An 18,649-nucleotide genomic window follows, 5' to 3' on the forward strand; every position below is an offset into this window, starting at 1 on the left:
TGATTAGCTTGTCACAATAAGCAGAGAGTACCAACTTCTTCCACACTGGGCACTACAGTGGTGCTTGAAAGTTTGTGAACCCTTTAGAATTTTCTATATTTCTGCATAAATATGACCGAAAACAACATCAGATTTTCACACAAGTCCTAAAAGTAGATAAAGAGAACCCAGTTAAACAAATGAGACAAAAATATTATACATGGTCATTTATTTATTGAGGAAAATGATCCAATATTACATATCTGTGAGCGGCAAAAGTATGTGAACCTCTAGGATTAGCAGTTAATTTGAAGGTGAAATTAGAGTCAGGTGTTTTCAATCAATGGGATTACAATCAGGTGTGAGTGGGCACCCTGTTTTATTTAAAGAACAGGGATCTATCAAAGTCTGATCTTCACAACACATGTTTGTGGAAGTGTATCATGGTATGAACAAAGGAGATTTCTGAGGACCTCAGAAAAAGTGTTGTTGATGCTCATCAGGCTGGAAAAGGTTACAAAACCATCTCTAAAGAGTTTGGACTCCACCAATCCATAGCCAGACAGATTGTGTACAAATGGAGGAAATTCAAGACCATTGTTACCCTCCCCAGGAGTGTTTGACCAACAAAGATCACTCCAAGAGCAAGGCGTGTAATAGTTGGCGAGGTCACAAAGGACCCCAGGGTAACTTATAAGCAACTGAAGGCCTCTCTCACATTGGCTAATGTTAATGTTCATGAGTCCACCATCAGGAGAACACTGAACAACAATGGTGTGCATGGCAGGGTTGCAAAGAGAAAGCCACTGCTCTCCAAAAAGAACATTGCTGCTCGTCTGCAGTTTGCTAAAGATCCCGTGGACAAGCCAGAAGGCTATTAGAAAAATGTTTTGTGGACGGACGAGACCAAAATAGAACTTTTTGGTTTAAGTGAGAAGCGTTTCTTTGGAGAAAGGAAAACACTGCATTCCAGCATAAGAACGTTATCCCATCTGTGAAACATGGTGGTGGTAGTGTCATGGTTTGGGCCTGTTTTGCTGCATCTGGGCCAGGACAGCTTGCCATCATTGATGGAACAATGAATTCTGAATTATACCAGCGAATTCTAAAGGAAAATGTCAGGACATCAGTCCATGAACTGAATCTCAAGAGAAGGTGGGTCATGCAGCAAGAAAACGGCACTAAGCACACAAGTCGTTCTACCAAAGAATGGTTAAAGAAGAATAAAGTTAATGTTTTGGAATGGCCAAGTCAAAGTCCTGACCTTAATCCAATCGAAATATTGTGGAAGGACCTGAAGCAAGCAGTTCATGTGAGGAAACCCACCAACATCCCAGAGTTGAAGCTGTTCTGTATGGAGAAATGGGTTAAAATTCCTCCAAGCCGGTGTGCAGGACTGATCAACAGTTACCAGAAACGTTTAGTTGCAGTTATTGCTGCACAAGGGGGTCACACCAGATACTGAAAGCAAAGGTTCACATACTTTTGCCACCTACAAACATGTAATATTGGATTATTTTCCTCAATAAATAAATGATCAAGTATAATATTTTTGTCTCATTTGTTTAACTGTGTTCTCTTTATCTACTTTTAGGACTTGTGTGAAAATCTGATGATGTTTTCAGTCATATTTATGCAGAAATATAGAAAATTCTAAAGGGTTCACAAACTTTCAAGCACCACTGTACTTGAGGATTCTCACCTTGGGGGCACTTTTTATTTCTTTCTCAAAGACCCAGTTCAGGGCTCCTATGAAACTGGACTCAGGTAGGATGCATTCCTCAGTGGTGTCTTGAGGAGAAGCTGGGTGTAAGCAAGATAAGGAATCCTCTTTGACATTCTTTGACCTGGGGTGATAAGTGAGGGTGAAGTTGAGCCTAGCTAAGGGTCCAGCATGCCTGGTGTGAGTTCAGTCTCTTGGCATACTTGATTTACTCAAGGTTCTTGTGATCTGAGTAAAAAATGAATGGGTGCAAGGCCCCCTCCAACCAATGTCACCATTCCTCCAGGGCTAATTTAACAGCAAGAAGTTCTCTGTTGCCAATGCCATAATTCCACTCAGGAGAGGTTAGCTTTCTAGAGGAAAAGGCCATGGGATGGAGCTTGGGTTTTCCCCCAAACCTTTGTTTGAGCACAGTCCTACACCTGTTTCTCTGCTTTTGAGACATCATCCCTCACATTGAAAGGTTTGCTGGGGTCTGGGTATTTCAAGAATGGGGCTGAGGTGAATTCTACTTTGAGCTTGGAGAAGGCTTATTCTGCAGTTATGCACCATTGTGAACATTTGTTTCCCTTTTTTAACAAGGCTGTCAGTGGGGACGCTACAATACTAAAGCCTCTTATGAGTCGGTGATATACTTTGGTGGACCCCAGAAAATGGTGCAGCTCCTTTACTGTGACGGGGGTTGGCCAGTTCAGGACAGCTGACACTTTGTCCTGGTCCCTGAGCACCCCCTCTGGTCAAATGATGTAGCCCAAAAATGCTACTTATTGCACATGCAATTTGCACTTCTCTCGCTTGACATAAATTAGTGTTTGAGGAGCCTAGACAAGACTGTTTTCATGTGTTGGACATGCGTGGTTAAGTCAGGGGTGTATATTAGGATATTGTTGATGTATGCAATGATTAATTTCACAAGTATGGCCCACAGGACATTGTTTATGAGACATTGGAACACTGCTAGCAACAAAGATAGCCCATATGGCATCATGCAATATTCAAAGTGACCAGAAGTGGTGCTAAAAGCCATTTTCCATTCACCCCCCTCACAGATGTGAACCAGATTGGAGGCATTGCACAGGTCAGGTTTTGTGAACACTTTGGCCTCCTGTAATTCTTCCAGAGCTGCTGGTACCAGAGATAGGGGATAACTGTACTTGACTGACAAATGTTTTCATGAAGAAAAACCCTGCAGAAGCTGGAGAAGAATATATTTAAATATTTGAATACTTGTCTTGGTGATTTTGTCTCTCCAAAATCCCAATATATACCCCAAAATATCAATGGTACCTTCACATACATGCAACTCACCCACGCTGTGGACACTGATGCCCCCCCCCATCAAAGATGCTGGTTTTTGCACCTTTCTCTAACAACAAACTGGGTGGTCACGTTCACTTTTGGCACTGAGAACTCGACATCTGGTTTTCCCAAAAACAAGGTGAAATGTGGACTCATTTGACCACAGCACATATTTGCACTGTTCAGTGGTCCATCTGAGATGAGTTTGGGTCCAGAGAAATTGCTGGCGTTTCTGCATAGAACTGATGAATGGCTTCCTCCTTGTGTAATACAGTTTAAGGTTGCATTTCTGGATGCAGTGGCAGACTGTATTAAGTGACAATAGTTTTCTGAAGTATTCCCATGTGGCTATATTTGTCACATTAGCATGACAGTTTCTCAGGCAGTGTTGTCTGAGGGCTCGAAAGTCATGCACATTTAACAGTGGTTTTTGATATTGCCCTTTACATGCTGAGATGTCTCCGAATTCCCTAAACCTTTTCACAATATTATGTACTGTAGATTTTGAAAGACCTAAATTCTTGCATTGAGAAATGTTCTTTTTGAATTGACTAACAATTCTCTCACAAATTTTGAGACAAAGGGGTGAGCCATGACCCATCCTTGCTTGCAAAGCCTAACCCTTTGGTGCTGTTCCTTTTATACCCAATCATGAAATCCTCAGCTGTTACCAGTTAACCTGCTTTTTGTGGAATCTTCCAAAATGGTGTTACTTGAATATCCTATAAACTTTTCAGTCTTATTTTGCATTTGTTCCACCTTTTTTTGAGTGTGTTGCAGGCATCAAATTCTAACTTACTTAAAATCTATTGAAACTATTGAAAATTTTTTCTTTATACTTTTGTCAGTTAAATAAAGGTTCATGTGAATGAACAAATCATAGATTTTTGTTCTTATTACATTTTGGAAAATATTCCAACATTTCTAGAAATGGGGTTAGTACATATTGTATGTATGTATGTATGTATGTATGTATGTATGTATGTATGTATGTATGTACGTACATCCACCGTATCAGTAAGGTTGTGCAGAGTTGCAGTGTGACAGTTACACATTGTGATCAACCAATCTTACAGTTTTGTACAACTGAAAATAAATGCACCAGGGAAAGGACTTGGGCTACATGTTTATACAAGACAGATAAACAATACAAATTTAGCTCTAATCTCATATAATTGTATCAAAAGATTGATGATGATGATGATGATATAGAATTTGTTCAGAAAATGATCATCTTTTTTGTACCTGATATACAACCCCAATTCCAAAGAAGTTGGAACATTGTGTAAACTGTAAATAAAAACAGAATGCAATAACTTGCAAAGCATGATAACCCTGTATTTCATTGAAAATAGTACAAAGACAACATATCAAATGCTGAATATGAGAAGTTTTACTGTTTTTAGAAAAATATATGCTCATTTTGAATTTGATGTCAGCAAAACATTTCAAAAAAAGTTGGGACCATGTTTACCACTGTGTTGCATCACCTCTACTTTTAATAGCACTCTGTAAACGTTTGGGAACTGAGGAGATCAGTTGCTATAGTTTGGAAAGAGACATGTTGTCCATTCTTGCCTGACATACAATTTAAGTTGCTCAACAGTTCGGGGTCCCCTTTGTCATATTTTGTGCTTCTTAATGCGCCAAATGTTTTAAATGGGAGATAGGTCTGGACTGCAGGCAGGCCAGTTTAGCACCCGGACTCTTTTACTACTGAGCCATACAGTTTAATATGTACAGAAAGCAGTTTGGCATTGTCTTGCTGAAAGAAGGAAGGCCTTCCTTGAAAAAGATTTTATCCAGATGGCAGCATATTGGTCTGAAGCATATTATTCAGCATTAATGCTGCCTTCCCAGATGTACAAGCTACCCATGTCATGTGCGCTAATGCACCCTCATACCATCACAGATGCTGACTTTTGAACTGTGCGCTGATAACAAGCCAGATGGTCCCTCTCCTCTTTAGCCTGGAGGACGTGGTGTCCATGATTTCTAAAAATATAGTTAGTATTTTTTTTTTTCTTTTTTAACAGACATCTAATTTTTAGGTTTGTTTACCTGACATGTTTCGACGTATAACTTCCGTCTTCCTCAGAGTGTCTCCGGATGTTGTTGGTGACGCATCTTTTATCAGCTGATGTTTCTGAAGGCGTGGCCTTCCTGTCTGGATTGACAGGTCGGTCACGCCTTATACTGTCTGTTCGTCCCCTGCAAGATGGCACTCCAGGTATGGGAGAGCATGTATGCTCCCTCATCCCGGTTGATGGTCCTCGGGCTTCGCTTACGGATCTCCATGGCCTCCCTGATCCAGCGCTGATGTTTGTTATCTTCTGTGCGGATGACTCTGGCATTCCCCCAGTCCATAATGTGATTTTCCCTTTTGCAATGATCTGTTATAGCTGACTTATAATTTTCCTGTTGTGCCTTTTCTTTTATTGTTCGGGTTTGTCTTGTAGCTGTCTCCTTTTCGCACTCTTTCTTATGTTCATTTTTTCTTGTATTGAAACTCCTTCCTGTTTCCCCAATGTAAGTTTTATTGCATAATTGGCATGGAATCTCATATATGGTGTTGCATCTGTTGTCCGGATGTATTCTGTCTTTGGGATGAACCAGGATCTGACGGAGTGTTGTGTGTGGTTTGACAGGTGTGTTAATGTTGTGTTTCCTCATTACTCTTTGAATGCGTTCAGTTATTCCCCTGATGTATGGTAATGTAACTACTCCCCTGTGTTCTTGTTTGTTAGTTTGTTTTTTCCCTTTCTTCTGTGTTTTGTTGTTCTTAACCTGTTCCGCCCCTTTGGATATTGCCCATTGTGGATATTGACATGCCTTCAGTGCGTGTTGTATATGTTGTTCCTCCTGTTCTTTGTCCTGTGAATCTGTAATTATTGCTGTGCGTTCATGTAATGTTCTAACTACTGATATTTTGTGCATTATGGGGTGTTCGGAAGTCCAGTTTAAATATTGGTCGGTGTGTGTGGGTTTCCTGTGTACTTTTATTTTGATGTCCCCATCTTCCGTGTGTTGTATTTTCAAATCCAAAAATGCTATTGACTGCTCTGTCTCTTCTTCATGTGTGAATTTTATATTGCCGGTATTGTCTATGGTGTTGAGATGGTCGGTGAGCTGTTGAGTGTGTCCCCTCTTCACTTTTTCCAATATGTCGTCCACATACCGTTTCCAGAGTGTTGGTCTGTATTCCGATGGTATTGTAGTGAGTGCTTTCTGCTCCAGATCTTCCATGAAAAAGCCGCACATGATGGCTGATAGTGGGTCTCCCATGGCAAAACCTTCCTTCTGTCTGTAAATTGTATTCCTGAACTGAAAGTATGTGGATGTGGCGATGAATTGAAGGAGCTGAGTGATGTCAGTATAAGGCGTGACCGACCTGTCAATCCAGACAGGAAGGCCACGCCTTCAGAAACATCAGCTGATAAAAGATGCGTCACCAACAACATCCGGAGACACTCTGAGGAAGACGGAAGTTATACGTCGAAACATGTCAGGTAAACAAACCTAAAAATTAGATGTCTGTTAAAAAAGAAAAAAAAAAAAAATACTAACTATATTTAATATAAGACATAATGAACGTAATCGAAATATTTCTAAAAATAATTTCTACTTTTGATTCATCAGACCTCGGGACAATTTTCCACTTCGCCTCAGTCCATCGTAAAAGAGCTTGGGTCCACAGAAGGTGGAGATGTTTCTGGATATTGTTTATATCTGGTTTTAATTAGCATTTGTGGATGCAGTAATGAACTGTTTTCACAGACGATGGTTTTCTGAAGTGTTCCTGAGCCCATATAGTGATTTCCACTACAGACACATGTCCGCTTTTAATGCAGTGTCTCCTGAGGGCCTGAAGATCACAGGCATTCAATGACAGTTTTCAGCCTTGTCTCCTGCATACAGAGATTTCTCCAGATTCTCTGAATCTTTTAATTATATTATGTACCATAGATGTGATCCCCAAATTCTTTGCAATTTTACATTGAGGAATGTTATTCTGAAATTGTTGCACTGTTTGCCCACACAGTCTTTCACAAAGCAGTGAACCTCTCCCCATTTTCTGAGAGACTCAGCCTCTCAGGGATGCTCATTTTATACCCAATTAACCAAATTAGTATTTTTTTTTAGCATTACACAACTTTTTCAGTCTTTTGTTTCCCCGTCCCAACCTTTCTGAAATGTGTTGCTGACATGAAATTCACAATGAGCATATATTTTTCAAAAAACAATAATATTTCTGAGTTTCAAAATTTGATATGTTGTCTTTACCATTTTCAATGAAAAATAGGTTTTCCATGATTTGCAAATTTTCACATTCAGTTTTTATGTTTCACAAAGTGTCCCAACTTTTTGGGAATTGGGGTTGTAAACTAAGTAAATATAACTTAGTATCAGGACAGTAACTTTATGTTAGCTTAAAAAAAGGATAAACTTGTATCAAATCCTTCATGTTCATAACAGTAAAATATTTTAAATAACTTCACATCTGGCGGCACGGTGGTGTAGTGGTTAGCGCTGTCGCCTCACAGCAAGAAGGTCCTGGGTTCGAACCCCGTGTCCGGCGAGGGCCTTTCTGTGCAGAGTTTGCATGTTCTCCCCGTGTCCGCGTGGGTTTCCTCCGGGTGCTCCGGTTTCCCCCACAGTCCAAAGACATGCAGGTTAGGTTAACTGGTGACTCTAAATTGACCGTAGGTGTGAATGTGAATAGTTGTCTATGTGTCAGCCCTGTGATGACCTGGCGACTTGTCCAGGGTGTACCCTACCTTTCACCCGTAGTCAGCTGGGATAGGCTCCAGCTTGCCAGCGACCCTGTAGAACAGGATAAAGCGGCTAGAGATAATGAGATGAGAACTTCACATCTGTGAAATGTTATTCCCTGGTGCTTGGTTTTAACATATCTTTCATTAGAACATCCAAAACCTGCATAAATGTCTGGCATTTTCTACTATTTGAATGGGTCAGAACACCTCTGCAAGATGGCGGTGACAGAGTCGCATCCCCACTGTGATATCTGCCATCTACTTTTGCAATTGTAAAGCAACCTTAGGTGTATGAAAGGCGCTATATAAGTTGAACATTATTATTATAATTATTACTGTATATAATATGTTCAAACACAGTAAAATCAGCTAGTGTTGGTTAGCAAGCTAACCATAGCTAATATTAGCTAGCTAGTCTGCAGCAATCCATTAGGCTAGTCACTTCACTAACTAATTGCTACTAGCCGCAGTGTTGCAACTGCGGATTCCCAAACCTGAAACATCTGTCCATGATTCACCGGTCGATGTTGATGCTGCTGAAGCTGAACCACTTTCTGTGGATGGCAGCTGAGGGAAATGACACAAGTTGAATTTATTTTAAAAACCTTAAAAGATTAGGGGCTTTTGAGAAAACATTCGGGGCTTGACCCCCAGAAGCCAAATTTGAAGCCAGGTTTAAAACTTGCAGACAAAGAAAGGCCAAGTTCAGTAACATTCATCCATTATCTTTAATTGCTTTATTTCTGCGTTGCTGTGGTTTAAATTTGTAGCTTATATTTTTGGAAGTAGAAGTTCATTAGAAAATATGTGGGCCAGATGCATGCAAAAATAACTGTAAGAGCAATTGGAATTGCTCAAAATTTCTGTGGGAGGGACTGCGAATTCCTTCTGGAGTGGGATTTAAATAAATAGTCCTGCATACACCTCATCAAAACACCTTTGTGGCAATGTCTTCCCAAGTAGAAATTCAATTGTTGCAACTTCAAATGTACAAGTGAGCATGTTCTGCCAACATATGGCTATTTGGAAAATTTGATGAAAAAAGTGAGGCACAATACGAGCAAGATTATGAAGTTTGAATTTATAAATTGATTTGCATTTAAAGTGAATTACATAAAAAAAAGTTCTCAAACATTTTGGATCATTCACCCAATAATTTGTTTCTCAATTTTATTAAAATTTCGTATAGTGTTTTTCTTATATATATTCATTCAATGGTCTTACAATCCTATATTTGTTTCCACATGAAATATGAAAATGCTATTTTATTATTCAGAAAATAAACCTCGTGTTTTCACATGTTCAGAGCACACAGTTTGCCATTTGCTCACAGTATAAAGTTGTTTTGAATTTAAATCAGCGTAATCAATCAGTAAAAGCTGTTTTTATATCTGAATCTAAATGGTCCTGAAGCAAACTGTGAAAAACTGGTTTATATGTTGTGAAAACATGTAGCTGCTGAAGAAAAAAATAGATGTGATCCCTTTAAGTCAAAACATTAAAATAAAGAGGGCTACAATATTAATGTTTCTGTGCTGAAGTCTAATCAATCTAGAACATGGATCCAGGCTGGACACACTTCAAACATCTCAAACTTACAGTACATGTAATGCTGAATCTGATTGTCAGGCAAATTTTTGAAATTTGGTCACAAAATCAACGTTGGAACTTCCTGATGACAACAACAACAAAACTTAAGTATTGCTTGAGACAGTAGAAGTAACATAATTCCACAGTGTACAGTACATATTTTATTACCAAAGTGGAATGGCATCTTTACTTCAACAGCATTTTTCCCTGTTGCAAAGCCTTAAAAGTAACTTAAATAATACAGTACAAAAATAGACTGGTTTGCCATTAAAATTCATTGGCCAAAGTAACAGTAGCACTGATGTGTATATAAAATAACAATAATGCATAAACAATTACAGGGCTAGCTGAGTAACAATATAAAGATACATTCACTGTCTCTCTGTGGATCAAGGCACTGTTGATGTAGGCACAGTTTTGAAGGCTCACACCAACCCTGCGTCTTTTGCCATCCCATGGAATATTCCTTTCTGTGCAATAAGGTTTGTTGGTGTGTCAAACTCTGCTATCTGTCCCTTGTCCAACACCAGAACTCTGTGAACAAAAAGAGAATGTGATTGAAAACGACAAAGTGAACTAAATTATTACAAATTAAATCAAAATGAGCTCCAATGAGATGCCAGCGCCCATGCTGTATTATTATTATTATTCAAACCCCTTTTTGCACAAAGCATCTTTTCAAACTGCTGCTCATGCAGCATCACAGGGCAGCGTAGAGGCCGATTTATACTTCTGCATTCATGCATCTTTGCGTTATGACACAGAAAGCTGGATCATGGGTAAACATGGCATGCAGAGACATGTTAGAGCACAGTCCTCCCATGAGCTAACTAAGCGTTGTGTGTCTCTTTGGTGCTCTGCATCAGGTGAATGCTGATTGTTTGGTGGAGAGGCGTGTCTGACTGATTGCACATGAAAATGGTTTGATTTTGGTGACAGTTTGATCCAGTTTAAAATACTGTAGTTTAAAATCGAGTAATATTGTTCAAAGTACATCTGAAGTCAAAACAACGAAAATCCAATTTAAAAAATCCAATTATCGTACACTACCGTTCAAAAGTTTGGGGTCACCCAGACAATTTTGTGTTTTCCATGAAAAGTCACACTTTTATTTCCCACCATAAGTTGTAAAATGAATAGAAAATATAGTCAAGACATTTTTCTGGCCATTTTGAGCATTTAATCGACCCCACAAATGTGATGCTCCAGAAACTCAATCTGCTCAAAGGAAGGTCAGTTTTATAGCTTCTCTAAAGAGCTCAACTGTTTTCAGCTGTGCTAACATGATTGTACAAGGGTTTTCTAATCATCCATTAGCCTTCTGAGGCAATGAGCAAACACATTGTACCATTAGAACACTGGAGTGATAGTTGCTGGAAATGGGCCTCTATACACCTATGGAGATATTGCACCAAAAACCAGACATTTGCAGCTAGAATAGTCATTTACCACATTAGCAATGTATAGAGTGGATTTCTGATTAGTTTAAAGTGATCTTCATTGAAAAGAACAGTGCTTTTCTTTCAAAAATAAGGACATTTCAAAGTGACCCCAAACTTTTGAACGGTAGTGTATCTAGTACTTTCCATGGTGGCACGGTGGTATAGTGGTTAGCAATGTCACCTCACAGCAAGAAGGTTCTGGGTTCGAGCCTAGTGGCTGACTTTCGAGCCTTTCTGTGTGGAGTTTGCATGTTCTCCCATAGGTATGAATGGTTGAGAGGAGAAAACCTCTATAATAGTCAGAAGAAAGCAAAGGGAAACCACGACTGTAATCCTTGCCTAGAAACTTTGACGGACCTGCCGTCAGGCAGAACACCAAAGAAGAGTACTTTCCGTCTTCTGTAGTCAAGCGTGTGCTCCGAAACTACTTCCTGAAAGTGTAGCCCATTAAAACCTTCAAACCGCTGATAAAACTCTCGCACTGAACAACTAATATAAATAAACGAGTGAGTTTTCCCGTGTTAATGTTTGCTTCCGACACAGCGATATACTGTATATGATCACATATAATTCACATTGTAAATTTTTGTGTGGTTCGTGTGACAGTATGAAGACTTCACCCTGGCAGAAGTATAAATCTGCCTTAACACACCTGCAAGAAGTGTGCTATCTACCATCTTCCGCATGCATTGCTGTAATTGACTGGAGAGAGAAGTATATGCCCCCTCCCACCCAGACAGCACGGCCAATTTTACTTTCTTGACTGCTGGCTGCGGATGGCGATGGCATCATCGGGACGTGAACTTGCAACGTCCCGATGACAGGGTGATCCCTTTTCTTTTACACCACTCGAGAGCCCTCCAGAAAGCGGATGGTTATATTATAACCCTCCATTCTAAAATTGTTTCGGTTCTAAAATCTGATTGGCTGAACCACATTTGAAGCTGTTGTAACATTCTCTACACATGAATACATGTGTACGCATCACAGTAACTCAATTCTGTATTAACGGACCAGATTTAAACCAAAATACTAAAGGGTACACCAGTCATACCTTGTGTAGTCCATGATGGTGTTGAGTCTGTGAGCGATGGTGAAGACTGTGCAGTCCTCGAACTGCGTGCGGATGGTGGACTGGATGAGATCATCAGTCTCCAAGTCGATGGCAGCTGTGGCTTCGTCCAGGATGAGGATTCTGGTCTTCCTTAACAAGGCTCGGGCCAAACACACGAGCTGCCTCTGTCCCACACTGCACACACCCACATTACGGTGGTCGTGAGCTCATAAACGTAAACTGTAATAATCAAAGCCTAAAACCTATTAACTGAAACCTATTAACTGGAGGTGTTACATGTTGCTGATGTACCTTAAATTCTCTCCTCCTTCTGAGCACTCCAAGTCGAGTTGAGCTGGCTGGTTGCTGACAAATTTATGTAGGTGAGATAGTTTCAAAGCGTTCCAAAGATCGTCATCACTGTATTTTTCAAAAGGGTCAAGGTTCATCCGCAACGTCCCTGAGAACAGAACTGGTTCCTATAAAAAAAAAAAAAAAAGTAGATTATGCAGGTCACATTTAAAGCTTTACACTTCCCTTCACATTGACAAGTCATACATAATAACTGACAGCAAGTCAGAATGGAATCCAAACATATATAGCTGTATACAAAAGTTTGGGCACCCCTAGCCAAATGACTTATTTTGTTGATTTTTTTCAAAGAGAAAAGTAGTGAACATAACCTCTGCAGCAAACCTTTTTTCTTAATTCTTCCATCTTTCTGTCATTTCGATAAAGGTTATTCTTTGCCACGTACTGTATGTCCATAGAACATTTACTGGATAAATTCTACTCATCTTTATACTTTTTAACACATTTGAATCTGGTATGTATAAGTTTTAAATGTCTTCTGCAAACAGCCGATAACGACACCTTCATCCTCAAGCTATAAAGTCGTTCCTCATTTCAGAGACAGTTGATATTGGCTTGTTCTTCTGAGCTCAGCTCATTTTCTTTAATCACCTCCAGGCAGTTTCAGTCATCTAGTTATATATAACTAATATATACTTGTGCTCATAAGTTTACATACCTGGCAGATTTTTTTTTTCTCTCCCACGCAAGTTCCACCAGGGTATATAAATTTATGAGCACAACTGTACAACTACTATGCAACTTTTGCTGTTTCTGTTCTAAAAACCAACACCATGATTTTTGCTTTCTTTCTTTCATAGTCTTCATTTTTCATTCCAGTCTAAGGAATCCAAAAAGCATTGCCAAGGTAAAATGAAAAGTAAAATCCATACCACACAATTCATCGCATAACCATACAAAAAGTAAAACGAATTCAGTAAAACAAATCACGTTGCTCCATACCAATCTAAAACCATTATTATAAATCCAAAATATATAAATATACAGGCAAAAATTATGGACCTTTTTTCTTTTTATTCTAAAAATCCAACAAAAACAACCCACAGTCCTAAAACCTTTACTGAGCGCTACATGAAAAAAACAAAAAGCCCTACAATAAAACACTGACAACACAATGTGTATCAATATTTTTCACTTAAAATGCAACCAGTCTATTTGTGTTTTACAGGACTGTTATTGTAGTAGTGTTCAATACCCGAGACCTACATCTGAGATCAGGAAAGAGGGGCAAATGAGGACAGGTGGTTCTCATGGTTAGAAGGTGAATTAGCAGAAATAAAAGTGTTTAAAAGTGAAATAGGGTCACAAGAACAGGAATTACTGCAGAAAACAAAGGACGGACCCAAAAAATGTTAACAATCTGGATGTGAACACACTACAAATTAGCTACAGTTGTGTTTGGAGCAAAGCATGCTAATTAGCCACTGATAAACATTTCAAGATGTTTTGGATTGTACAGTTTTGCCAGCATGAATTTTTTTTGGCAATCAGACTGAGGTTCTTTTTTTTTGTGGACATATTAAAACCCAACATGAGAGAAATATTAATATAACAATAAATACCATTTTCAAAGCTGTGTTTAAATTAAAACAGATTGCATGGGGCGGGTGAAAGAGAGAAAGTATTCAACCTGGGGGATGATGGTGAGTTTGGATCTTAGGTTGTGCAGGCCGATCTCAGCAATCTTTACTCCGTCAATGGTAATCTCCCCTTCTGCCGCCTCCAGCAGACGGAACAGACACAGTGTCATGGAGGACTTGCCTGCTCCAGTCCTACCCACAATGCCAATCTGCAAACAAACCCAGATTTTCTAAACAAAAATTGGTGTGTGTATCTATATATACAGCGTTTCTCAACCTTTTTTCAGTCACGGCACCCTTCAGAAGTATGCAAATTCTTAAGGCACCCCCATATAAAATATACGCAGTCACGCTGACCATACGCTGACCCCGGCAGTGACGTTGTGACATGGGAAAGGGGACCGTGAGACAAATTTTGATGATGCATGAGGCGGCGATGATCTACATTAGTGTAACTATTGTTTTTTGGAATTTTAATTCATTTTATTTATTTCAATGCTAGAATATATAATTTTTTGATGGCACCCCTAATGAAGCCAGACGGCACCCCAGGGCGCCGCGGCACCCCGGTTGAGAAAGGCTGGTATCTATATATATTTTTGTTTGTTTGTTTGTTTCTTAAAGTTGGGAAGTTGTCACAATGCACAACATGATGGAGAGAAAGAAGTCTAAGAAGCACTACTTTATATCTGTACTTCCTGAAGTCATTACTGACCTTTTCTCCTCCTTTCACCTGGAGGGAAATGTTCCTCAGCACCAGGTCGAGTCCCTCTCGATACCTCACACTGTAGTTTGTAAACTCCACGTTGCCCTCAGGAGGCCAGTCAGATGAAGGCTTTTTGTCCTCCACCTCCCATGGTGCCTACACACATACATGAGTTCAACTTATTTCATCAAAAATTCACACCAATGTAGTACGTCCACACCGCAATATCATCTCTGAATAATTTTTAATAAGATTTATTTAAAAAATAAATCTTTATTTGCCGAATAATCACTATTTAAATCCTAGCACTTTTACAAGTAGATTAATAAAGTGTTCACAAATGAACCAGTATGTTAAGCGCTTATATATGTAAATAAGTCACATGAAGAGATGAAGTTTACCTTTGAGTGAGCGAAGCAAATGAGTGATATATTTTTCAACACGATAAGATAAACTTCACATCTTCGCGCCACTGTGTAATGTCCTTTATATTTCATGGACACATCCACAACCCCCCCCCCAAAAAAAAAAAAAAAAAACGCAAGTTAATCAAAAGAATTTTAATTTTGAACCAGTTCGCCATTTTGACAACGTGCAGGAAAAACATCGGGAGTGATGTCATCAGAGTGAAATATTGGGAATTATTATACATACAGGACACTTTTTCAATGGAATAAAAACATGCATTCTATTTCCTTCTAGTGGGTTTCATTCATTTGGTTCAATAGCATGCAATATTGTTAGCATATCGCTTATCCTATGTGTACTATGTCACTCTACCCAGTGGCGAATGAGCGTTGAATATGGTTTACGATACTGCATGGTTGTCAAGGCAACATGACATCACATGTCGGAGCTGATGGGAATATTCAATGAGAAGTTTTCTGATGCATATGCACAGAAGTATTTCTTTATTTGCTGGGAAAGAAAAAGACACGTTGAACACCTGAAAGGCTACCAAAACTTTAGATATACTTCATGCATATTTACAAGCAGTGGTGAACCGTTACTATTAGAGCTGGGACTTCAGCTCAGACAAAACTTATCCAGACACAACAAAAAAGCAACATAGGGAAGTGAATACTTAAGTCTGAGTGAAAAATACTGTAGCCAACGTGTGTGGAAGAAGAGTCTGGAGACAGAAACCTTAGTTTCTCGGTCATTAGCCTATGCTACTTGCTGTCGATAGCACTGGCTTGACTGCTTTATTAGCATTCGCTAACACTACTGATGAACGCTACACCGGCTGGGAGGCTGGACTTCACTGCTGTGCTGATGGCACCGACTCGTGGTTTAACTAGTGTTGGCCTTTGAGAATGCTGACATGTTTGGGCCTTTTCTGAAGGCCTAGAAGGTCCTGACGGGTCCCTTCTGTTTACAAGAGAAAAGCATACCAACGGACATTGAAAAACTGGAAAAAAGAGAAGGTGTATTATAATAATAATAATAATATCAGCTGGCTTTTTTCGTGGTATATCGATATATTCCATTCTGCTACTTGTCTTCGACTCGTTCAGTATCACACTAGCCAAATGGAATATATCTGATATACCACTCAACGCCAGCCAATTTTATTTAAATATGTCAATCAGATCTGTGATGTACTTCATATGAAAAATACGAGTTTTTTTAACACAAGAATATAAACATAATATCTTCAAGCCCAAGTTGATTTTCTTCTTATGATATAGACACATTCATAAACAAAATGTACCCAAATTTATCAAAACAATTCACTGACTTCCTCACGAGTGAGAATATTGGAAATTATTCTATCCACATTCACTGGATATGAGCAACTGCACACTCTGATTGGCTACTCTACTACTAGGATATCAGCTCATATACCATGAGGAAACAAAATGGTGGAGTGCATCAAGTCAGATGTGTCAGTTTGTTAACAAGTATTTAAAAGGAACAAAAACAGCTAAAAGAATATAGTTTTTTTCCCCACAATATCGCCTGTTCCACACTCCAGCCCAGTTGGGGGCGGTAATGCACTTTTAAGTTGGTTTGCCAACTACCAAAAAACCCTAAAGAAGAAGAACTGGCGGCCTGTGTTACTGAACCAACCGAGGATGAAACTCCACTCGAAAACAAAACCCCCCAAAATATATAAAAAAGCAAGAAAATATCTCATCTCATTATCTGTAGCCTCTTTATCCTGTTCTACAGGGTCGCAGGCAAGCTGGAGCCTATCCCAGCTGACTACGGGCGAAAGGCGGGGTACACCCTGGACAAGTCGCCAGGTCATCACAGGGCTGACACATAGACACAGACAACCATTCACACTCACATTCACACCTACGGTCAATTTAGAGTCACCAGTTAACCTAAACTGCATGTCTTTGGACTGTGGGGGAAACCGGAGCACCCGGAGGAAACCCATGCGGACACGGGGAGAACATGCAAACTCCGCACAGAAAGGCCCTCGCCGGCCACGGGGCTCGAACCCGGACCTTCTTGCTGTGAGGCAACGACGCTAACCACTACACCACTGTGCCACCCGAAAGAAAATATGGAATAAAAATATTTGATGGTAAGAATATATCTTTTTTTATTTTTCAAGAATTATTATTAGAGCATTTTTCACAAATTGCTACTGTCATTTCGCCGGTTTGTTTACATTCTATGCAGAAATTATTTTGTTGGATGTTTTGTATAAAGTTTTTATTTATCAAATTTGCAAAAAATAAAAATGCTGTTTCTCAAAATCCAGTGAATGTGGATAAAACAGATATTCCACTCAGTCTTGTTGTACATGACTTATAGCCAACTTGGTGCTATACGCCTCATCGGCTATCAGCTCATGTACGACTCGATTTCATGGAATAACTGTTAAATATGTCACGGTTGCGGTTCTTGATGTCCCGGATGTCACGCGTATGAAAAATACGAGTGGTATATTTCCCAGTAAAACACTGACATCTATGTAATATATTACACTATTACATGAAAAGATATAAGATTTAGAAAATGAATGTATGATTGGGGGGCGGCATGGTAGTGTAGTGGTGAGCACTGTTGCCTCACAGCGAGAAGGTTCTGGGTTTGAGCCCAGCAGCTGACGGTGGCCTTTCTGTGTGGAATTTGTATGTTCTCCCTGTGTCTGCGTGGGTTTCCTCCGGGTGCTCCGGTTTCCCTCACAGTCCAAAGACATGCAGGTTAGGCTAATTGGTGGCTCTAAATTGACCGTAGGTGTGAATGTGAGTGTGAATGGTTGTCTCCGTGTCAGCCTTGCGATGACCTGGCAACTTGTCCAGGGTGTACCCCACCTTTCGCCCATAGTCAGCTGGGATAGGCTCCGGCTTGCCCATGAACCTGCACAGGATAAGCGGTTACGGATAATGGATGGATGGAATGTATGATTGGGCAGGTGGGGGCGTGGTTTATTGCAGGGTTTCTCAACCTTTTCTGCTTTGAGGCCCACCTATTCATACTTGTAATGAATTGGGGCCCATTAAAAAAGATCCCCAATTATTCTGGCTCATCTATTCTATTAGAATCTAATAATCTATTGTAAAGTGTATTAATGGGATGCAATATCACTCTCTGTTACAGATGGGAGCCCAAGAATTAAATAAATGCAATAAAAACAAACTGTTTTTAATTGTAGGTGTTGTATTAAAAACTGTATGGATGTGTCAGAAGCCAAACCATGCATGCAGGGCATTCTCAGTCAAAAGGGGTTAATGATCCAAAAGTGGAGTCTGGTCGATTAACACAAGAACTTATTGCCATGTTTGTGTTCAGCAAACAAGCAAGTTATTAAAACCAAGAAGTACACTCGAAAGAAGTGGATATAGAAACCACTCAATGGGATTAGATCCTTACACGCTAACAAAGAAGGATTTTTCCTGTGAAAGAAAAATTTACTAGCTAAACTTGACATTAGTAGAATAAATTTTGATCCCATTGTAGCCGTAACTAAATATAAAGACAATAGTTATGCATACTATTAATTAACTCAATGTGAAGATAATTAAGAGACAATCAACAGATTTTAAGGTTTCTTTTAAAGATCGTGTATATTTTTAGTCTTTTGTATTTGTAGTTATTTGTATCTGTTCACGACCACACCAGCTCTGCTGATCAACTTATTGTGTTTAAATAAAGTCATTCATTCATT

General features: G+C 39.5%; 1 protein-coding gene across 2 annotated transcripts in view; it reads right to left on the reverse strand.

Moving 5' to 3' along the window:
* Positions 1 to 8,929: 8,929 nt before the first annotated feature.
* The window catches only part of abcc3 (ATP-binding cassette, sub-family C (CFTR/MRP), member 3), a 139,911-nt gene continuing 130,191 nt past the window's right edge, over positions 8,930 to 18,649 (reverse strand). For both annotated transcript variants that reach the window (XM_060939630.1, XM_060939631.1), the window contains exons 27-31: positions 14,530 to 14,676; positions 13,865 to 14,023; positions 12,175 to 12,341; positions 11,863 to 12,057; positions 8,930 to 9,900 (exon numbers count right to left, since the gene is read on the reverse strand). In XM_060939630.1, the coding sequence (XP_060795613.1) occupies positions 9,792 to 9,900; positions 11,863 to 12,057; positions 12,175 to 12,341; positions 13,865 to 14,023; positions 14,530 to 14,676 (777 nt within the window). In that variant the 3' untranslated portion in view covers positions 8,930 to 9,791. The remainder of the gene's footprint in view (positions 9,901 to 11,862; positions 12,058 to 12,174; positions 12,342 to 13,864; positions 14,024 to 14,529; positions 14,677 to 18,649) is intronic.

This window comes from Neoarius graeffei, chromosome 14 (assembly GCF_027579695.1).
Source record: "Neoarius graeffei isolate fNeoGra1 chromosome 14, fNeoGra1.pri, whole genome shotgun sequence".
NCBI lineage: Eukaryota > Metazoa > Chordata > Actinopteri > Siluriformes > Ariidae > Neoarius > Neoarius graeffei.